Here is a 20,663-nt window from a genome sequence, read left to right as displayed (position 1 = left end):
CTTTGGGAAGATGGCCTGCTTCTTCATTTCCTGTTCCTCAAAACCATGTTTCTCTGTCTCTCTTGCCTTTCCCCCAGAATGCCCGGGCGTTACCATTTTTCCCCAGCCGTACCCAGGACTTTGGTGCCTAACACCCCCTCCCAGGAAGACGCAGAGGGCTTTCATGTGGCCCCTGGACTCAGAGTGGCGGCTCAGACTTTCCCCCGTGGGGGCGGCGGGGTGGGGGGGGGATGCCTGCCAGTAGGAGGTGGCTGGGAACAGCCCCAGCAGAGGGGCCTGTTCAGGCCAGTCCACTCCTGGGGTCGCTGTCCTGCTCAAGGTTACAGAGTCCCACCGGCCAGGTTTCCGATGACTGTAAACAGCTGGCAAGAGCAGAGAGGACGAGCCCGCTACAGGCAGCCTGGTCATCTGCCCATCCAAAGAGGACAGTGGTTTTCCTCACCCCGAGCCAGGCGGCCCTGGCACGGTCTCCTCCTGTACCACCGCCATTCACCGGCTCGCCGCCCCAGCTTCCAGAGTGACTTCTCCCCACGACAGGAGGAGACGGGTCCATGCTTCCTGCAGAGCAGAAGCCACTGGGGCTCTGCCCCACTGATGGGGGCCTGGGAGGCTCGGGGGCGGAAGCTCTGGTCTGAGACAGTGGGTCCTCAGCAGCCCGGGCGATGGCCAGGCGCGTGGTCAGTAACAGGTCGTCGGTGGACACACCCCGAGCAGGGGCAGAGGTGTGTGCACACCTCCTGTCCTTCCATCCAGCAGAGTAGTCAGGCCTCCTAAGGAGACATCCCCATCCCCAGCCACTGCAAGAGTCGGGGGCACAAGGAAGCCACAGGTGTTTGTGGGACGGAGGGGCTTCCCCGGCCTGTGGAAGAGATCTTTCAAGCCAGGGAGGCCGGCCATGGTCGGGCTGCGACAGCGGCCCCACTTCCTGTCCACGCCCACAGTCCAAGCTGCAGAGAGGGCGTCATTTGCCGTTTTGTCCCGCTCCCAGCTTCCTCTTCCTCCCTGAAGGAGGGTGCGAGCCAGTCAATGGCTATGACAAGGGGTTGCTTCAAAGGAAGACACTCCAAGCTCTGGATGTAAAAGGAACATAACTGATGGCGAGGGGAAGACCCGGTTTGCGAACTCCCTGTGGTTTTTCTGATTCACTTGTGTTCCTGCCACAAAAGTAGATACGTAAGGCGTTCCCACCTGGGCCAGCTCTAAAAAAAAGAAATGTTCTCCCTCTTTCATCTCTCCAGCTGGGGGCCTGCCCCGGCTACGGGAACTCATGATTTTTGGAGTAGGGACATCAAGTTACACGACACTGGTCCTTCTTCCTCCCTTCCCTTGGCAGATCGTTAAATTACTCGCAGGGAGCCAGAGCTCTGAGGTTTCATCACCGCAGCCGCGGTATCCTGGCAACTGTGCCCGTCGCTGCCATATCGTTTTCTTCTGCAGCCAGAGCCGTTGAGGAACTTGGTCAGAAAAGTCACTAAGGGGCCAGGTGGGGAATGCAAGACAAGGCGCGCCCCAGAGCTCCCTCTGTCCTGCACAGCTGTTAGAGCCGCGCCCCAGCTGGGGACAAGCCTCGTGTGTGTATGTGTGTGTGTGCGCGCGCACAAATCAGGAGGCAGGGACCTTTTGTGTGCAATGGAAGCGCTTACAGTGATGGGGCCAAAACTCCAGGGTGTGTGCAGACTGAGTGAAGTTTGATAACAGCTTGTCCTCGGGAAGTGGGAGAGGCAGGGAGGGCCCTTTTCTTCTCACAGACTGAGTATTTCCCTGTGTTCACTTATTTCATGAATTAACGAGTGCATGGTGGGGCCGTGGGGTGCAGCGGTGGCCAAGACCAGCGGAGTCCCTGCCCTGGTGGAGCCGATGGGCACAGCCGGACAGGAAACGGGTATGGCGGGGAGCGACACATGCCGTGCTGACTTGTCATGGGTGGTGGGGCAGACGGCGCCCGGGGCTGCAGGGCAGAGAGGGCAGGCTGCCCTGAGGCGGTGTCCGTGACCCGGGACTCACAGTGAGAAAGATCTGGCCTCGCGGAGACCCAGGCAGGTGGGGCACCAGGCACCCCAGCCCTGAGCCCGTGTGGCCGTGACCCTGAGTCCACCCAGGCTGGCAGGGGGAGGGCGTGGGGGCCGTCACGAGGCTGGCCGCGCCAGCCTCGGCCCGACTCTAGCATGATCTGGGGGTGAGGAGGTCGGTGGTGGGAAAGAGGGGCGCTAGGGCTCGCCCCTTGTGCTGCTCTGCACAACATCCCTTGCAGCCAATTTCTTGGAATTCACTCCGGGGACAATTACTTTCTGTGAGCATATCTACCATCCTCCACCCTGCCTCCTTTTTTTTACTTTGGCACCTGTTTTTTTTTTTTTTCCTTCCATTAATCACATGTCTTGGTGAGGATCTAGTTTGGGGAGCCATTTTCTAACATGGCCGCCCTAGTAGCTGACCGTAGGCGTCCAGCCTCCCGTCTCTGAGGCTGTGTCTGTGGGGTGAGGGTGTGTGCAGGGCGGGGAGAGGGTGAGGGGCGCCTTGTTGCCTCAGCACTGCGCCTTCTCGCTCCCACGCGGCAGGGCGAGCAGGCAGGCTCTCCCTTCCCCGTCTGGCAGGCAGAAGCTGGGCTGGGGGCCACGGTGGCTGCCATGCTCAGCGTTCTCAAAGGCAGGCTTCCAGGAAACAGCCCCTCATTAAGGCCCCTCAGGTAAATGATGGGCCAGGAGGTGAGGCAGAGAGGCCTGATACATCTGCAAACCTCCCTAATTACCATTGACTTGGATTTTCTCATGGCCTCTAATAAGTGCCCCTTGATCTAGTAAGTGCCTGGTTAAGGAAAACAAGCAACTCAGGGAGCAAGGAGGCAAAGACACCTGCTCATCAGGGTGGCGATGTGAGTGTCATGCAGCGTGTGGGCGGGGCCCCGGGCGCAGGGACAGGGACACCAGGATGCCTCCTGTGGAGTGGGTTTGGGCCAGAGGATGAGATTGGTCGAGAGCTGGGGTCGTCAAGTTTCTGAGAAGAGTTGTGATGGTTAATTTTGTGTGTCTGCTCGACAGCCCCCAGGTGCCATTATTTCTGGGGGTTACTGGAAGAGACTGGCCCTGGAGTAGGTGCGCTGCACACCCTCCCCCGTGCCGGCAGGCAGCAGGCGTCAGCCAGTCCAGCGAGGGCCTGAGCAGAGCAGATGCGCAGCGGGAGGGCGGGTTTGCTGTCCTGCTTGAGCTGGGACATCCGCCTCCACCCTCGGACGCGGACCGGGACTCACACCACTGGCTCTCCCGGGCCCCCTGCTCGCAGGTAGTGGGTCGGGACTTCTCAGCCTCCACGGCCTCGTGAGCCAGTCCCTCGTAGCAAATCACTGCCTGTGCGTCTCTGTGTCGTATTGGCTCCGTGTCTCTGAGGCCCTGGGTCCCATCTCCCAGTCTGAGTGGGGGCCGCCCGAACATGGGGCACTCACTTGTCCTTGCCGTTGGGGGAGCAGCTCCCACCCCGGGGTGGGGAACACCCCTTCTGACCCAGACGGGGTTTCTCCTCCCCGGGGGACATGAATCCCACCCGAGGAACCCAGTCAGGTTTTAATTATCTCCCACCCTGCCCACGAGGGCGTGGGAACCTGAGTATTTTTCTCCAGCGACCTCACAGCCTCCGAGCCCCAGGCGCACTGCCTGAGAAGAGGCTGTGGCCACACGTCCTCGCCTGCTGTGTGGAGAGGAGCAGGAGGTGCGGGCGGGGAGGCAGGGCAGGAAGCACACACAGCCCCTCTCTTGTGCACGGAGAGGGAGCAGGAGATAAAGCACGTCCAGGGCTCTGTGCATCGCCAGAGACCAGCGATTCACGTTCCCTCCTCGCGAACTGCGGATGCTGCTCTTTAACTCGCTGGCGAGATAAACAGTGTTCCTTGCAGAGGGGCTGCCTTCCCCCACAACTGCGGGTTCCTCTCTGTTTCCCTCCACCTCTGCCTGCGGCACCTTGGTTTTCCCACACACCAGGTCCAACCTGGGTGTCTTATGGAAAGAGCCCCCCACCTCCACACACCCAGACCCCCCACGGCCAGGCCCACAGCCCTCGCGGTCACACAGCTCACCAGGAGCCCCGACTCCCCTATCCAATCCAGGGCCCATGTTTCTCTGTCCCAGACTCCGGACCACGCACGGCCCGATTTACACCATCCGCTCCTCAAGTTCCTCCTCCCCGCCTGCCACTGAATCGCATTCTGTGTTGGTTGATTTGGCCCCAAATCCATTTCCACCTCTCACTGCATCTTAAAACTCACCAGCCATCCTGAGCTCAAGTTGTTGTATTGTTATTTTTCCTTCCCAAACTTCTTAAAACAGTATCTGCCCCAGCCTGGTGTCTCCCCTACCTCCCCCCCGCCCCCCCATGCCAGCAGCTGGCAGCATGAATACACACTCCTCTCTCTGCACCCTGGCCCCCGCCTGCCGCTGCGGGGGCCTCCGGGGCCTTCCATCGAAGGCTGCTGCTGTGGGTCTGCGTCTCGCATCGTCTGCGGGGATGCCTCCGCTGTCGCCCCCTGACGACGCTAGTCCTGGCCTTCTGTGGAAGCTCAGGTGTTGAGGCGCTCAGTTACCTGAGGCACACCCACTGCCCCGGAAAAGCGGTGACTTGTCGGTTGGGGGACTCCCAGGGACACAGGGTGACCATATTCTCTGCCCCTTCCCCCCCTTGAGTAAGGTCAGATGAATGTTTGGGACTCCTGCCAGGGGGGGGTGGGGACGCATCCACCGTGGGCTGCCTGACACTCTGGGAGGTCTGGGGGGTTCCTTCCAGTGGCAGGGGTCAGAAGCCTCTGGAATGCTGAGTCCTTCAGAAGCTGCCCTCCAAATCTGCCGTCATCTCCTGAGCCTCTTTGTCCACTTCTTCCAGCACTTGACTGGCAGCCTCCCAGTGGCTGGGGGGCCCCTGTGCCCCGAGTGGGGTGTGGCACAGCGGAGGAGGAATGTGCAGGCTCCACGGTGAGGCAGCCCTGGGGGGACACCCCGGGAGCCCAGACAGGCCTCCCCTCTGGGGGCCCAGTGTCCTGGGACGCTGCCACCTTGGGGGTTGCTCTGGACCATGAACGCGGAGCCTCTGGTGCAGAGCCAGGGATGCGGCAGGCGCTCAGCAGACGCTGGTCCCCTCCCCACGCTCTGCTTCCTGTTTCTGGTACTGAGGGCCTGGGTCAGGAGAGGGCCCAGAAAGAAGCAGCAGCCCGGGAAAGCCAGCATCAGTTCGTAACCTAGAGGTTTGTGCTGCGGTGCTTGCCAGACACGGTGGGCGCTGTCCTGGGTGCTGACCACTCGGCAGTCCCGCGGGGGACAAGGGCCGCGGTCAAGTGTGTGCCAGCGAGGAGGAGGAGGGAAGCCGGTGGCAGCAAATGCAAGCTCTTTGCAGGCCGGCGGGCGGCCCCCTTCGCGTTGGCGTTATTTCCCTGTCCGCTGCGTAGCGGGGCAGCAGCTTGGTTTGCGGGCTTTCCTTTTGCCTCGTGCTGCGTAGGTCTCGGCTGGTGGCGAGATGTATGGCTCTTGGCTCCGTGGGACCTGGCACTCGCCGCTAGGTGCAAACACACAATAACTCTGCTTGTCACCCGCACGACGCCTGTCATTTCTCCTGCCGCTGAGGGATGAGGGCTTTCCCTGCGAAGTGACGGCCACCTTCTGCCTCTAAGCGCCAGTCTTCTCTGACAATGTTGACCATGCGCCGGGAGCCTTTCCCCCACCTGTACGGAGGATGCTGAGCCCAGGCTGCATCGGGGGCGCCGATCGAGCCATGTTGAGTTTTTGGGGGCTAAGGCAGAGGTCAGCAAACTAAGGCTCCCATGCCAGTCCTTTTTTATAAATAAATTGTATTGGCAAGAAGCCACACCCATTCATTTACATATCATTTAGGGGTGCTTTTCTGCAAAGGTGACGGGATCGAATAGTTACAAAACCAAAAATATTTACTGTCGAACCCTTTACAGACGGTGTGCGCCTGCCCCTGGTGTCATCAAAGCTGTCCATCGTCACTCCTCGAGGCCTTTCCGGAGGCTGCCACTATTAACCGCTTGCCCTTCTCAGCTGCTGTGGGATGAGGACTTAACTTAGCAAGTTCGCAAAGGAAAAGCTAGTGGTCTCTGAGGAGGAGGCGTCAGGCGTCTTCTCACAGTTGACGGGAGCAACTGCGTGTGGGCTTCAGCTTCGTAGTGGCGGTCTGTTGGCAGGGGGACTCCTTCTGCACTCTCTGATTCTACCTGAGTGTGTGTCTCCGCTCACCTGGAGGGTCGCGGGCCACAGTGCCCGCTTGGCATTGGCACCATGTGGTTGCTGTGCTCCGCGCCCCTCATTCCCGAGTCTCTGTCCTCGGTCCCTCAGTGCCAGCACGGGTTCCCATCCCATTTACGCTCCCCAGAGGGTTCCTGCCGCCGTCTCACCCTGCCCCCAGAGGGAGTGCCGCCAGGACTCCGCCCAGGCTCGTCTGGTGCTGAGGCGCTACCCTGCGCCCCTCCGGACAGGGCAGGAGGCCTGGGCCCAAAGGCCGGGCACCGCAGCCGCGGGAGCGCCACGTGGTCCCCTCAGGTCTCCAGGATGCGCTCCCCGGGGTCAGAGGGTGGAGGAGGTGGTGGTGGTCGTGGGCTATTGCTGGACACCTTACTGGGCGACCATCCCTGGGGAGTTTCTGTGTGACCGGAACTTTCTCCCTACCCACACGTGTCCCTGAAAATCCCCGCCAAACCCTACAAGCTCGGCGGAACTCCTTTCCGTGTTCATTAGACCACACTTCTCTTCCCGTCATCCTTGCGACCGGCTGCCTAGCAGGGTCCTTGGTTAGGAGGTTCTAGACCACGGGAAGACTGGCGGGAGTCAGGACAGGCCCTGGCTCATTTGAGAGCAGCGTAGGGCGGATAAGGATCCAGCAGAGACGGGCCAGATTCGGGGTGTGCGGTCCTCGATCAGGTTCTGAGAAGCTGAAATGGGCCCAGAAGAAACGGAAGTGATGGTGCGCGCTGTGCGCGGGGGGCGGGGCTGGGGGCGGGGCCTGGCTGTGACCTGGCAGCGGGGGGCGGGGCCATCATCCGCACCCCAGGCCCACCCTGAAGACGGGGTGGTCAGAGGCCAGAGCTTTTTTTTTTTTCTTTCTTTCTTTTTTCCATTTTTTTCTTTCCTCTTTTCAAATGTTCGCTGTGCTGAGGAAAACAGCTCCAAAGGGTATTAAAATGGTCCTGAATGTCCACCTCTGGCTGGCCACATTCTCCTAACGATTTTATTAGCCTGAATTATCCACTTTGTTTTCTCGTAATGGGATTAGCTGTACTTGAAGCAGCTGAAGACCGGAGGGGGCGGGCGAGTGAGGGCTTGTGGAGCTCTGGGTGTGTCTTCTACTGGCTCTGCAGAGGCGTGGCACTGGCCAGCCTGCCACCCTGGCCAGAGGCTGCATCCCCTTCTGAAAGAAGGGGGGACACGCTCCGCCAAGGAGAGTGCAGGGTGCCTGGGTCTGGCTGAGGGAACGCCTCCTCAGGGACACTCGCTTCCAGTTTCCTTGTAAAACTGGCACCCGGCAAGGGTGGGGTGGAGAGCCGCTGCTCTTGTCAGGGCTCTGCGAATCTCAGAGTCACAGCTGGCCTGGGGTCCACCCAAAGGGGCCTGCTGGCCCAGCCCGCTCCACCGCAGTGTCCACCGGAAACGTCATGAGGGCTTGGGGACGTCACTTGCTTGGCAGCAACACCGATCCTTGAGGTGGACGTGGGCATTGCCAGCACTTTTCACTTCTTCGTTCCGGATAGATGCCGGATGCCAGGAAGTCAGCGCCTTCTGTGGTGTGGATGGGGTGGGGGCGCGGCACCGTTTTGCAGGTGACAAAGCTGAGCCTCAGGAAGAGGGTGTGGGGCGCAGGCTGGGATCTGAAGCCAGGCCTAGCTCCAGACTTAGGTTCTTTCAGCGATGCTGAGGCTTGGCCCCTCGCTGTCACAACTGGCCGCCTTCGTCTGTAGCAGGTCCTCACGGCGTAGCCCCCAGAGAATGACGAGAGAGCTTCCCTGGAGTGAAGGCAGAGGCCCTTCTCATCACTGTGTGCTCCACCTTCTTTGACCGCAGCCTTAGTTCTTATTTACCAAATTGTATTTCCCAACTGTGTTCCATGGAATGCCAGTGTCCTAAGACAGGGTCCCCAACCCCCGGACCACAGACCGGTACCGGTCTGCGGCCTGTTGGGATCCGGGCCACACAGCAGAAGGGGAGCCACGTGTTTTGCACAAGGACTTGCTCAGAAAATAGTTGCCGAGTGAACGCATGACCCACGGTTCCCAGAGGACAACGCACATTAAACTCCCGCTGTGCCTCAGGTCTCAGTCTGCGCCCCGGAGGACAGAAGGGCAGTGCCTTCACTGCGTGTGCGGCCACAGACGTGTCCACACCTGGAGTGGGTGCTGGGGGCAAACCACAGTGGCCACACCCTCTCCGTCCTCCAGTTGCTTAGAATCCCACGTTTTCTGTGAACACAAGCAACCGAGGGGGCAGGCAGGCTGCAGGGGGGTGGGGGCAGAAGGACCCAACATCGGGTCATGAGGAGCTAGGGACACCCCATCCCTTTGGGGGTAGACCAGCCCTTCCGATTCCTTGGGGCCAGCTCGGAGTGGGAGTCCAGCGCGATGGTGCTGCCCAGGCTGCGCCTGTTGTGTTCAATGACATGGTGGTTAAACAGTTTTGACTTCGTCACCAATATTTAAAAATCTCGTTTCTGAAAAGGATCTGGATGGCAAGCCTGTGTTGAAGAAAGATCTGCGTGTGGGTCCTGGGCCCAGGCGTCCATTGGCCGTCCAGAGTGGGGCTGCAGGGCCCCTGCGCCCTCTGCTGGAGCCGCGCTCCTCGGCCTGCAGCAGACCCGACCCCCAGCTTCAGAGTCAGACCTGGACGACCCTGCCACCACCGTCCAGGGGTTGCTGGGCTGGAGGTTTCTGCCATTTGCCCCTGCCCCCTTGGCTCCCTTCCATCCTGTCCCTTCTGTTCGCCTGGTTTGGAACCTTTCTCTCTGTCTCTGTCTCTCTCTCTGTCTCTCTCTCTCACACATACACACACACACCCCCCCACCACCCCCCCCCCCCCAAGACAAGTCAGGCAGGAGCTCTCAGCTCCCAGTGCCGTGTCCCCTCCACCAGAGCCTCTCAGGAGAGCCTGGACTCTGCTTCAGAGACAGCATTTAACTGCTTGTCCCTTGGATCCCTCATCTAGAAAACGAGAGGGTCGCGCTCGCCTGGAAAGGACCCCATGAAAGGCTATTGAGAACAGCTAAGCGCTGTCCTCCGCACTTCTTTTCTCACTTTCTTGGAAACCAGGCCATTTTTCAGCCTTCGAGAGGCAAAAATAAGAGGGAGCATGCGCTGACGGTGATAAGGTAACCTTTCCTCATCCGACCCTCGCTGTAATGAGCAGTGAGTAATTGGAAAAGTTCCACCGAAAGGCACTCCTTAAAAAGACAGTGAGAGGGAACAAAAGAGGAGGAGGCTGGATGGGGACTGCACCCCGTTAGCCGCTCCCAGGGCCGCTCGGTGCTGGCACCCTGCGGGGTTGATGCTCACTCCCCAGCGGGACCTTCTGTGGGAGGGAAACAGCCGCTGCAGGTTCATCTGCGCTGGTGTAGCCAAACCTGGCCTCGGGGCGGTGGCTCCCGGGACAGGAGGAAAGCGGCTGCGGCTTCCCTGTCTGTGAGGCTGGAGGACTGGGCGAGGCTGCGGGTCCTGTTCGTTCGCACTGCAGACGTGGGGCGTTTTGACAGCGGGTCCTGTTTCTGAGCCTCCCCCGCGGCAGGAACCAGCTGTCACAGGTGGAGGCATGGGATTGTCTCTGGACGTCCCCTCGCCCGCCTCTCTCCGCCTTGCTTAGCCGGGGCCCTTCGTCTCGTGGCCGCTCAGAAAAGAAAGGGAGGCATGAGGTGGGACACTGGCCAAAGCCGCTGCCAACCTGCCACGTTCATTCGCCCAGCGGCAGCTACTCTGTGGGTTCATGGGTGGACCCTCTTGGAGGATGGGGGGCTTGGGGGGTGGGGGCGGAAGTGTGCAGAGATCAGCAACCCTCAGCTGCAGTTCTTTCGGAGTGGAGATGAGGGTGTTCATTCCCAAGTCCTCTTGTGTCTCTGGGGCAGACAGGGGCCCCCCGCCTGCCTGCTAGCTCTTTGCCCAGGCGAGCGCCCCGGGAGCAAGGTGGGCGTCTGGCCCGCCAGTGACTCCTCCATGGTGCCTTCACACACGGGGCCTGCGCGCAGGGGCAGGGACAGGCCGCCTACTCTGAGCCCAGCTCCCTCCTTGGCACCTCTCAGGCCCTGGGCAAGTCACTCACCAGGTGTTGGAGGAATCACATGACTTCTTTGAGCCTCAGTTTTGCTGTGTGTGCGTGTGCTGTGTATGTTAGAAAACTGGTATATTTGAAAGGCTTTTGAATGCCAAGAGACTTGGCTCCTTTTTCTTGCCTCGAGAAGGAACACAAAGAAGCCTGTAGTTCATTCTTCCCCACAAAACCGCCCCCTCCATCTCGTGCAGACCACACTGGAATTCCAACTCCGGAGCCCTCGGGTGGAGGCCGACTTCTCTCTCTCCCCGCAGCCACGCCTTGAGCGCAGGTGGAAAGGATCGGTCTGGCTGTGCCAGCAGGCCTCCCCACGGGATTCGGCACTTCTGCTGGGATTCTGGTCGCTTCCACTGAACCAAGTGGGAGAGTGACAAGGACTTGTGCCCTGGGAGCAGTGCGGCCTGGGCTCCTCTGGGTGCACCGACCCCCACTTGGTGCCAGTGTGTGGGCCTGAGGGGTGGGGCGGCCCCCCAGCCTCCGCTCATTCAGCCCCAAACCCAGGCACCAGAGCGGCTGAGAAAATGTCAAGCTCGGCGTCTCCGGAGGGTTCTGTCTCCTCCTCACCTTCCTCTCGCTTCCTTCCCTATCATCCCGTCATTTCAACCAAGGAGAGAAGATAATTCGCCCCTTTGGCAGCAGAGCCTAAAACCCTTCGCAGTCGCCGTTCAGGGCTGCAGCGGGTCTGGTCGGGGCGGGGGCGGGTGCGCCACACCCCCGAGGGAAGCAGCCCCAGACGCAGGCGGGGCCACACCCGGCTGCTGGCCGCCTTCAGGCCTGTGTGCAAACGCGGTTTGCGTGCCCAGGCTTGTTTGTGAGGGCTGGCATAATTGCCTTGCCCGGCTCAACACCTCGGCGCCCTCCCCCCAACTCCTCCCCTCGCCCCTCCCACCCACATGCACCTCGAAAGAAATGAGAAACGTGACAGCAAACTCCAGTTGCCCCAAACCTGCCAACCCCGCCGCCCGCCATGCGCACTCTGTGGCGGAGGGGTGGGCCGCGGCGTGGGGGAGTAATTGGTGAACCCAAGGTGAATGAAATAATTGGAAAAGTGAGGTGTGAGTTCGTTACTGAAGTGTGAGCGTGGTGGGGGAGGGAAGGAGGGCCATGTTTAAAAGCCCGGTATGTCCCTTTTATTCACAGCTTCTGATACAGTAATTGCTATTTTGTGGTTTCTATTATCTACACAGTGGGGAGCGCAGTGTCTCCTTCCCCAAGCGGCAGAGCCTGGGCTCGGGGAGGAGCGGCTGGTGCCCGGTGATTTTCTTCCCCCCTGGGCCCTGGTGGCCCTGCCCGGCCTCACCCAGGTGGTGGCCTCTGCTCCTGGGGGACGAGGGTTCACGCACAACTTCCTTCCAAAGCCACTCTTAAAAATGGCTCCGTGGACTTGGTTGTCAGATAAGAACCTTAATAATGGCTGGTATTTATATATCGCTTATCTCCAAGGAGCTAAAGGTACTTCATCGATTTTTTTTTTCTCCCCCAACCCGTTTTGGTTTTTTTTTTACCATTTTAATTCTCTTCTGCTATCTCTCTGAGATCACCAGTATCAATCAGCCTTATGTTATCGCACACGGTTATGTGGGACCCGCGGCCCCCCGCTTGCCTGGCACTGGTCCTGAGGCGGGAGGGAAGCGTCGTCTGGGTTTGCGTCCCAGGCCGTGGGGCCTGCACAGGTCACGCCACCTCTCTGGCCCTTGGTTTTCTCATCTGCAAAAACAGGTTGTATCACTACTGCCCCCTGGTCCTCGCCCCCGGAAGCAGTGTATTTAAAAGCCCTAGCCCATCGCTGGTGCCCAGGGCGGCGGCGGCAGCGACAGCGTCTAGAAGTCGCAGCTCTTCGTCTCAGGGCTTCACAGCACCAAGCAGCTCTTTGTGAGGTCTAACCCGAGTCTCCCGGCGGCTCCTGGGCCCCAGCTCACCCGTCCTCTTCTCAGACGGGAGGGAAACCAGCGCACCACCCCCACCTTCCTGATTTCCTGAAGGATAATGGGATGCAGGGAGCTGCTGGGGCCCTGGGACGCAGAGTGCTGTTTGCCCTGCAGATACACCTGCCTGGCAACCCCGGGCAGCGGCTGTGCGCCCCCCCCACCCCCCTCGAGCCCCCAGCCGCCTGGGACAGGGGCCCAGTACCCTGATCCCTGCCCACGCGCCCTCGTGACGGCTCCCACCGCCACGCTCTCAGGTGCCACTTCTCCAGGCCACGCAAGCACGGCTCCTTCAGCCCCTCCTCATCAGCCTTTTTCTCCACCTTTTAATTATTTTCCTCGCCTTTCTCTGGACCCTTAGCTGCTTACCATGCACAGAGCATCCACAGCTTGCCGTGTGCTGCGGGGGGGCGGAATTAACCTCCCCGTGTCTCGCTCTCCCCACCCTCCCCTTCCCCCCTCTTTCGTTCTTCCTCTCTCTCTCTCCCTCTCACGTGCACGCACGCACACACAGGCTGGCTCACCAAAAATTGCAGAGGGCCAAGAAGACGTCTGGGCAGCGGCCTCTGAGGCCATCAGGGGACAGGATCGCACACCCTGTGGTCAGAGGCCGGAGGTCTGCATATGGCGCGTGTGGAAGGAGCCAGGATTTGGTCGGCCTCCCTTGCCCTGGGGTCTTGGGCAAGTCACTGGACCCCTCGGAGGATCAGTCAGGTTGTGGCTTGCCACCCTGTCCCTGAAAGCAGCCAGGGCAAGCAGTGGTGAAGCAGAGGACCAAGGGAACCCGGGGCCGGGGTGGGAAACCAACACACCCGGAGGCTGGCTGTGACGGCGCCTACACAGGGCCTGGCGTGGCCCGGGCGCGCATGAGGCCTCGCCCAGGCCTTCCCATGCCCGCCAGCCTTCTCACACTCGGTCTGGACGCTCACAGGCACCCATCCTCAAGGCCGTGGGATGCACCATCCCTGCGGTCCCTGTGTCTGAAGAACTTGGAGCCAAAGGACCATTTGTCTGAAGGCACCTGCCAGGGACCTTCACCATCACCTGCCCTCCCGGCCCAGGGCCCGCGCTGGCAGAGGCGCAGGGGCTCCTTGGAGCAGGGGAGGCAGCATGCCTGTCGTGGGCGCGGCCGCCTTTAGGTGGCAGAAGAAAGCAGGGTTTGCCGTCTGGACTCCTCGGCTCTCTCACGTCACCTCTTGCCATGTCCCCACCTGCCCAGCTTCTGTGCCCCAACCCGCCCCCTCCACATGGGCCAGGACGACTGACAGGGCTCCACTGCCTGTCCCTTCCAGCCCCTCCCCTGTCCGGGAGGCCGGCCCTGTCACCAACAGCCCAGTTTCTGTTGCCTGCTCAGAGAGGCACCGGGAGGGGGAGCAGAGCCGCAGGCAGAGCTCCGCAGAGACGTGCAGACTCATTTTGAGGACTCATAATGCCGCATTTACACACTGTCCTGACTTCAGAAATTGGGCCGGCAGATGCCTGGTCATGCTGGCAGGGCCGCGGGTTAACACCTCGGATTGAGCTTCTATCATTTCATGAGAGCAGACGGCCTTCACTGTGGTTTTTACCCAATCGGTCTTTGGCCCCGGAGCATCCTGGACCATCGTGTGCTTGTGTGTGCGCCCAGGCACCCGCGAGTGTGTGTGTCGATTTTCAAATGAAATAATACCTCTCCTCAGATGCCGGGCACATTAAATATTTATCAGCAGCAGTTTGCACGTATATATTTGATAAATGGACGTTAGCATGGGGTTGGGGCGTGCGAGAGTCTAGAGAGAGCGTAGGCCTGATCCTTTTGTCCAGGAATTCCCTAGGGTTTGCGTGGGAGGAGAGGGGGTGCTGGGGGGTGTGGGGCGCCCCAGCCATGTTTACCTGTTTGATCCCTGTTGGGGAGCCAAGCCATTTGCTTCTCCAGCGCTTTGCCTTACTTAGTTAGGCTTAGCAGATACGAAAACAGAAGTGTAGAGAGAGGGGAAGCGAGGTTGGGAGGGAGTCGCTGTGTGACATTCGGGCGTCTTGCGCTGAAGACACACGTCCCAGGAACATATCCCAGGACCTGGGCTTGTTCAGTGCCAAGCTCCTCCTTGCGGGGAGACCCCCAACCCCACATGCTGAGCTCCGGCTGGCACACCAGCAGCCCTCAACCCCCCCCCCCCCCCCCAAAAACCTGGCCACGCATACACAGGCCAGGGGCAAGCATGCTGGCCTGTCAGAGAGGAGCCGGACGTTCTCCGTCAGGGTCTGCAGCCTGTGCATTCCCCCACGCCCAGCATGGCGGTGGCGGCCTGGAGCACGTGCTGGCCGGCCGGGCGCTGGCACAGGGTGCGTGCACGTGCGCATCTGTCAGTGCGTCTCTCTCTCCTGACGGGCAGGACCGACCCCAGCAGTCCCAGCCTGGCCCCATCCCCTTAGCAGGCCTCTATTCTGAAACTCCCGTGTTTGCCTTCTGTCCCTAGCACCTTTGGGGAACTGAAGACCGTCCGCTTGCCAAAGAAGATGACTGGCACAGGCTCGCACAGAGGGTTCGGCTTCGTGGACTTCCTCACCAAGCAGGACGCAAAGGTGAGACAGTGGCCCCCGCCAACTGGCCTCGCCTTTCTGGGCTTCTTGTAAGAGAAACAGCAAAGCTTGGTGGTTTTTCTCTTGTTGTTGTTGTTGTCGCCCTAGCCCCGGAAGGAAAGACCCGGGGTTTTGTGTCTTGCGGAAGGGGCAGTGTGTGCCCCCTGCCCCGTCCCCCGCATCCTACACGCAGGGACCTGCGATACAAAATGGGGGAGTGAGTGGGTTTCCCAGGCCTCTCCAGGCCAGACCTGGGGCCTGAGCCGCACACCCCTCTCCCCCGAAGAGTGGGCAGCAGGGAGATGCTGTGCAGAGCACAGAGGGCACCTAGGGACAGCTCTTGACATGGAAACTCCAGGGGACCCAAGTGGGGACCCGCGGGGACACAGATTTCCCTTCCCCCTGGTGGCTGGGGCTTCAGTTTTGAGCTGGTTGCAACCCAGGCAGGTGCTTCTGTGCCCAGAAGTCAGGCTCCGTGGAGATGTAGGGCGCCCTTTGCGTTTTAGGCGCAGCGGCCTCTGGACTCGGGTGTCGTGTAGCCTGTGGAGCTTCGTGCTCGCGGTGGGAATGGGTGGCGTGCCCGCCCAGCCGAGCAGCAGGTGGGGGGAAGAGGCTGTGACGGGGGTCCTGGCTTCACCCGCGGTTCCTGCCCTGGCGACACCACATCAGAACCCCCGGGGGGGGGGGGGGCAGCCGCGCTGCTGTCATCTGTCACCGCGAGTCCCCTCCCAGAACCTGTGCCCTCAGGTGGCATTGCTCCTCTAGGCCTCGTGTTTTCTTGGGGACACAATAAAGCCACACGCAGGTCTCACTAATCGCTGGGAATCCTCCGCCTCCAAGAAACATCGACCTTTAGCAAATTGGCCTTGCCAGAGGCCCAGTGGGGAGAGCCAGGGGTAACATCTCAGGGACACAGCTGCGGCCTTTGTGGGCCCTGGGAACACGCGCAGGCAGAGAGGGCTCCCCGGGACCTCAGGGAGCCTTGCCAACCACCTTTGTCTCGACGTCTTGAGCTCAAGTGCCTGTTTTGTCGACACGTGGCCATGTTTGTCCAGACATCTGCTCCTCTTTCTTCTTGGCTGACAGCCTTTCCCTCGCCTCCCACAGTGGGGGCGGGGGCGGCACCCCCTGCATGCTCACGTCAGCTCGGGGGCCCAGGGACAGCCGTGCAGAGCACTAGCTGTGACCGCTGACAGCTCAGCTTTCCTAGCCCTGCGCCTCAGTTTCCCCATCTGTCAGAGGAATGCCTAACAGGTCCCCCATCACAGGGGGAGGGCAGATGGTGCCCAGGAAACCTGGCATCGGGCCTGGCACACAGGTGAGCTGTTTCCTCCGCGTCTCCACCAGCCCGGGTCCTTTTGGAGCTGGCCAGCCTTTCTCCCATGGACGGAGAGGGGAACGAAGGGCCAGTGTGGGGGCCACGTGCTCCGCAGCCACACTGCCCGAGTCGGGATCCCAGCACTGCCACGGACCTGCCCTGAGACCTCGGGCCCGTCCTTATGAAGGGGTAATAAATAGGGTTTTCCTCGCCCGGCTGTGAGATGTGGATGAGGCGATGCTTTTTGAAGCACACCAGGCCCTCCTGAGCAGAGGCTGTTAGCTCTGAGGAGGAGGACAGTGACCGCGGTGACAACGGTGACTATCTGAACAGAGGAAGGGATGGGGAAGAAGCCTGCCTTCCACGCATGCCCCTCTCCAGAGCCGAGGGTGGACACGGCTCACAGAGCCAAGCGGGTAGACCAGGCGTGGGCGTCCAGCCTTGAAATGCCATGCCCCTGACCGCCAGGACGCGGGCGTCGTCAGAGCAGAAGAGAGGTCCTCAGGTGGACAAGGCAGCACAAGTGCCCGAACGGCCCCTGCTCCGCACCGAGGCCCAGCGGCAGGTGTTATTTCCAAAGCCCCACACAGCTTCTGGTGACTCACGGAGGTCGCCGCTCCCCCTCCACCCTTCCCCACCTTCGACGCTGGGCTCCAGGAGAAAGGCCGCCAAGGACAGTGCAGACTCGGCCCACAGCTGCGGCCTCCCCCAGGTGGCGACCTGGCTTTGGAGCTATTTCTGGCCCTGCCAGCCCCGCAGAGGCTCTTCTCAGTCACCACATGCAAGGACCCTTTGTGCCCGCCCAACAAGCCAATGCGCCAGCCTCCCACGAAGCCTGAACCCCCCGCCAGGGATGCATCTCTGCTGCAAAGCTCCCTTTGCTCTTTTTGCTTCCAGAGAAGCTGCCTTACTCCTCCCTGTCTGTCTGAAGAACTTTATTGTCTTCCGAGTGGAGCATTTAGCGCTCTCCACTGACCCACAGAGCCGCGTGCACTGCCAACTGGTGAATAGAACTGTGAATATTGTAAGTATCTAGTTAGCTCGAGGGTGGGCGTGAGTTACAAGAGGGTGAGCAATGCTGCAAAGAGACGTTGAGTAAACCTCCAAGGGTTCTTTTTTTTTTTTTTTTTTTAAACCGTCACAGAAGGAAAGTGTGGGACTCCCCGGGAAGGCAGAGTTGCCTCGGTGATCCCCAGGTCCTCAGGACAAGCTTCCCTGGGTCGCTTTACTTTTTCGGAAGCACTCTAGGCAGGAGACCTCCTTTGGAAAGCGTCCCAGGGCCCGATGACACCTTGACCCACCACCTCTGTAGAGCAATGGGTTTGAGTCTGTAAAGCAGTGGTTTCTGGGCAAGGCCTATGCGAGGGCTCAACCCAGGTTCTGGGCCCCCAGCATAGCGCCCTTTCCCCAGCTGTCTCCAGGCCCCTTCACCAGCTGGCAGAGGAGGGAGGAATTCGGCCCAGTCAGTCCCCGGCACCACCACCTCTGCTGGGGCCCCAAGCAGGCGTCGCCCGCTTGCTCCCTGCCCTCTGGAACCTGAGTCTGCCAGCCTTGCCCGGTGGCCCCCGTGGTACACCCTGTGCATCTTTGGGAACTCTGTTATCCAGCAAGCCACTTGGGGTCAAGCACACACTGCAAACCAGGAAGAAAATTCTAGGACAAGGCTCCAGGAAGGCTGTTGTGGCCGAGCTCAGAGTAACCAGGCAACTGAGTATAATAGCCGGAGGCTCCCCTGACCGAGTGCACTGGCTTTGTATGTTGCATGTGCGGCACAGGCACATTGTCTCATCCCAACCAGCGGCAGCCCATGCACATCGGGCGGGAGGCTTGCAAGCCCCGCCCTGACGCTTCGAGCGTTTACTGAGCTCCGGCTGTGCCAGGGAGCCTGTGATCCAACAGGCAGGCCAGTCCTGGTCCGGCAGCAGGGATGCCGCACGGGGAGTGGGACCTAGCCGTCCGCCCCGGGCATGAGCCCCGTGAGCTGGCAGTCTCCCCGCCTGGGACGTTTCATCAGCCGCACCGTCCCAGACAGTAAATGTCCCTCCTTCTGAAAGTGCCGGTAGCATCTAAACCTCCGGGCATGATGATCCAGTGTTTTTCAAAGACTCTTCCGCCACACGGTAGAGAGAAGCAAGGGGTGGACGAAGGCTGATGAGGGCAGACGGGAAGTCAAGGACTCGGACGCGTCCCGAATGCAGGGGTCCTCCCAGGCGCTGTGGCGTGCACTTTCATGTGTAGCTGTCCACAGCGCCCACGTCACAGCACCGGCCACGTGGTCCCCTAGGCCCTGATGTTCCTTCTGGAAGGGCAGCCTCTTGGCCTCGATAAAAACGATTATCAGCTCCTAAAAGCATGAATTGCATGTGTAATATTTAATCCTCCAGGGAGACTAGGATGTAGGAGGTAGGAAGCCATATGACAGGCAGGAAAGCTGAGGTTCAGAGGGATGAAGCCACTGGCCCAGGGTCTTCCATGCTGGGCGGAGCTGGGACCCGGTGTCATCTGACTCTGAAGCCCGCGTGTTCAGCACCTTCTCCCTCCCTCCATTCGTATACCCCCTGATGCTGAGGGCCAGCACCCTCAAGGGAGAGCACCTGTCACCTCTCACCCAGCCCCAGCGGCGCCCCAAAGAAAAGGACTCGTCAGCGACATGTTGGAAGATCAGGAGGCTGTTCCTGACATCTCCTGGGAAGGAGCTCAGGTGAAAGGGGCTCGCGCCAGCCCCCAGAGGAGCAGCGGCCATGCCCACAGCCGCGTTCTCCCTGGGCAGGCGGCCGGGGGTTCCTGGCCCGCTGTGCCCATCCCCTTTGGCCGAGAGGCCGCCATCAGCCCCTGCAACTGCACTTAGAAGCCTCCGCCACCTCCGTTCTTCACCCAGACCAGGCTGGTCGTGGAGGCAGGAGGAAGAGCGACCTGGAGGGGAAGGAACGCGAAGAGCAGACTTGCCGCCGGACGCCAGAATACCCCCTTTTCCCATCCATACGCCTTTAATTCCCCCTTCCCCAGCCCGCCACCACTTTGTACTTTTGCAGTTGCAGCTGTTTTTATTTGCCGCCACTGCTGTTGCTTTAAAAGGTCTATTTTCACATGGAATGTTATCCAATTAGCAGAGCAATGTGTTGGCTTAAATAAACACTTGGGGGGAGCCGGCAGTGGGGAGACGTGATGGCGGTCGGCGTTGGCAGGCAGAGCTATTCCCACTGTGGTAAACAACCGCAGCTTTAATTGTAGGGTCGCACCAGTTAATGTCGCCTTTCTCGTGTCTCACTTTTGCACACTGCAGGGGGAGGGGCGGGGGGAGCAGTGTGGTCACAGGGCCAGGCCCACTCCCGAGGGGGCGGTGCTGGGCGTTTTGGAGGGGCTTCTGTGAGGCCTCTCTGTGCCCACGGCCCTCACCGGGCGCTTTCCACCAAAACAAGTTGTGGTGGGCAGAGGTGACGATGAGGGAGCCCGACGAAGCCTCTTAAGCCGCGCTGGGCAGTGGTGCTGCGCCGTCAGCGCTGATCGCCATCAGATCATCGGTGGCGAGCGTGCAGCACGCACACCGGCTTCGCGGAGTGCAAGGCAGGCCTCGAGTACAGACTCTGCGGGGGCCTGTGGGGGGCGGCCGGGGTCTGCAGGGGCGGTCTGTCCCGGTGATGGAGGAATCCGCAGCACATGGCCCTGCAGCCGGTGTTCAGAACAGGCAGTGCACGCAGTGGTCAGCAGCGTGGCCTGTGGAGTCAGAGCTGCCTCTTTCTATCTCTGCAGCCATGGGTGAGGGGACTACGTGTCTCCAAACCCCAGGTCACTCATCCGCACATGGGAAGGGATGACACTGTCCCTTGCGGTGATTGTGAGGCTGAAACGGAGCAACGTGTGTGCAGGCCGCATGCAGGCCCAGGGAAGGAGAGTCAGCCGAGCACCCCGGGCCCCCCGGGTCGGAGCTGCTGTGGCTGAAGCCCGGGTGTCGGCTGTCCTTGGTCTCCCAAAACATTCACTGGGAGCACCTTCAGGACTTGGGGTTTTGTCCCCCGCTTCTGGTCGGGCACATGTGTTGGGTGTGTGCGCCCATGCCCATGCTTTGCCTGGTTCCTGTCATCGGAGCCCAGGGGCGAAAAGAATAGGTCCTTGAGTCCTGAACCTTGCGTTTCAAGGCAGAGACGCGGCTGGGCCGACACACCTGTGGGCGGGGAACCCGGATGGGGACGAGCCACCTTCCTCGGACGAGAAGGTGAACGTCCTTCGTCACCAAGCAGCAGCAGCGCCAGGACATATCTTACTGCCACCTACATGCCCTGAGGCCCTGGCCCTGCGAGGTCTGAGTGGCAGAAGACAGGGCTGCACAGCCCTGAGAAGGACTGGGGTTTGAATTTCCTGCCCTTCGCGTTTATCAGGCACTCGGTACAAGTACCACGACAAGTGAGCGAGCCCGCTCTGTGCCCTGCCGGGGGGCCTGCAGCCATTATTACTGGCCACCCTCCCTCATCGCCTTGTTGCTTCTGATCCGTGGCTTCCTGGGATGGGCCCTCCTTTCCTGGCGGCTCTCTTATCCCCCAGAGGTTAGAGGTGGTGTGTCCCCTT

General features: G+C 60.6%; 1 protein-coding gene across 1 annotated transcript in view; it reads left to right on the top strand.

Annotated features, from left to right (window-relative positions):
* Window positions 1-20,663, top strand: part of RBM19 (RNA binding motif protein 19) — a 107,588-nt gene that overhangs the window by 52,006 nt on the left and 34,919 nt on the right. Inside the window, exon 22 of the mRNA XM_054593929.1 lies at window positions 14,680-14,785. Within this exon, the coding sequence (XP_054449904.1) occupies window positions 14,680-14,785 (106 nt within the window). The remainder of the gene's footprint in view (window positions 1-14,679; window positions 14,786-20,663) is intronic.

Source organism: Pteronotus mesoamericanus, unplaced genomic scaffold, assembly GCF_021234165.1.
Source record: "Pteronotus mesoamericanus isolate MK-2021 breed Mesoamerican mustached bat unplaced genomic scaffold, CSHL_Meso_final scaffold_507, whole genome shotgun sequence".
In the NCBI taxonomy this organism is placed as follows: Eukaryota; Metazoa; Chordata; class Mammalia; order Chiroptera; family Mormoopidae; genus Pteronotus; species Pteronotus mesoamericanus.
This window is presented reverse-complemented; position numbering and strand designations above follow the sequence as displayed.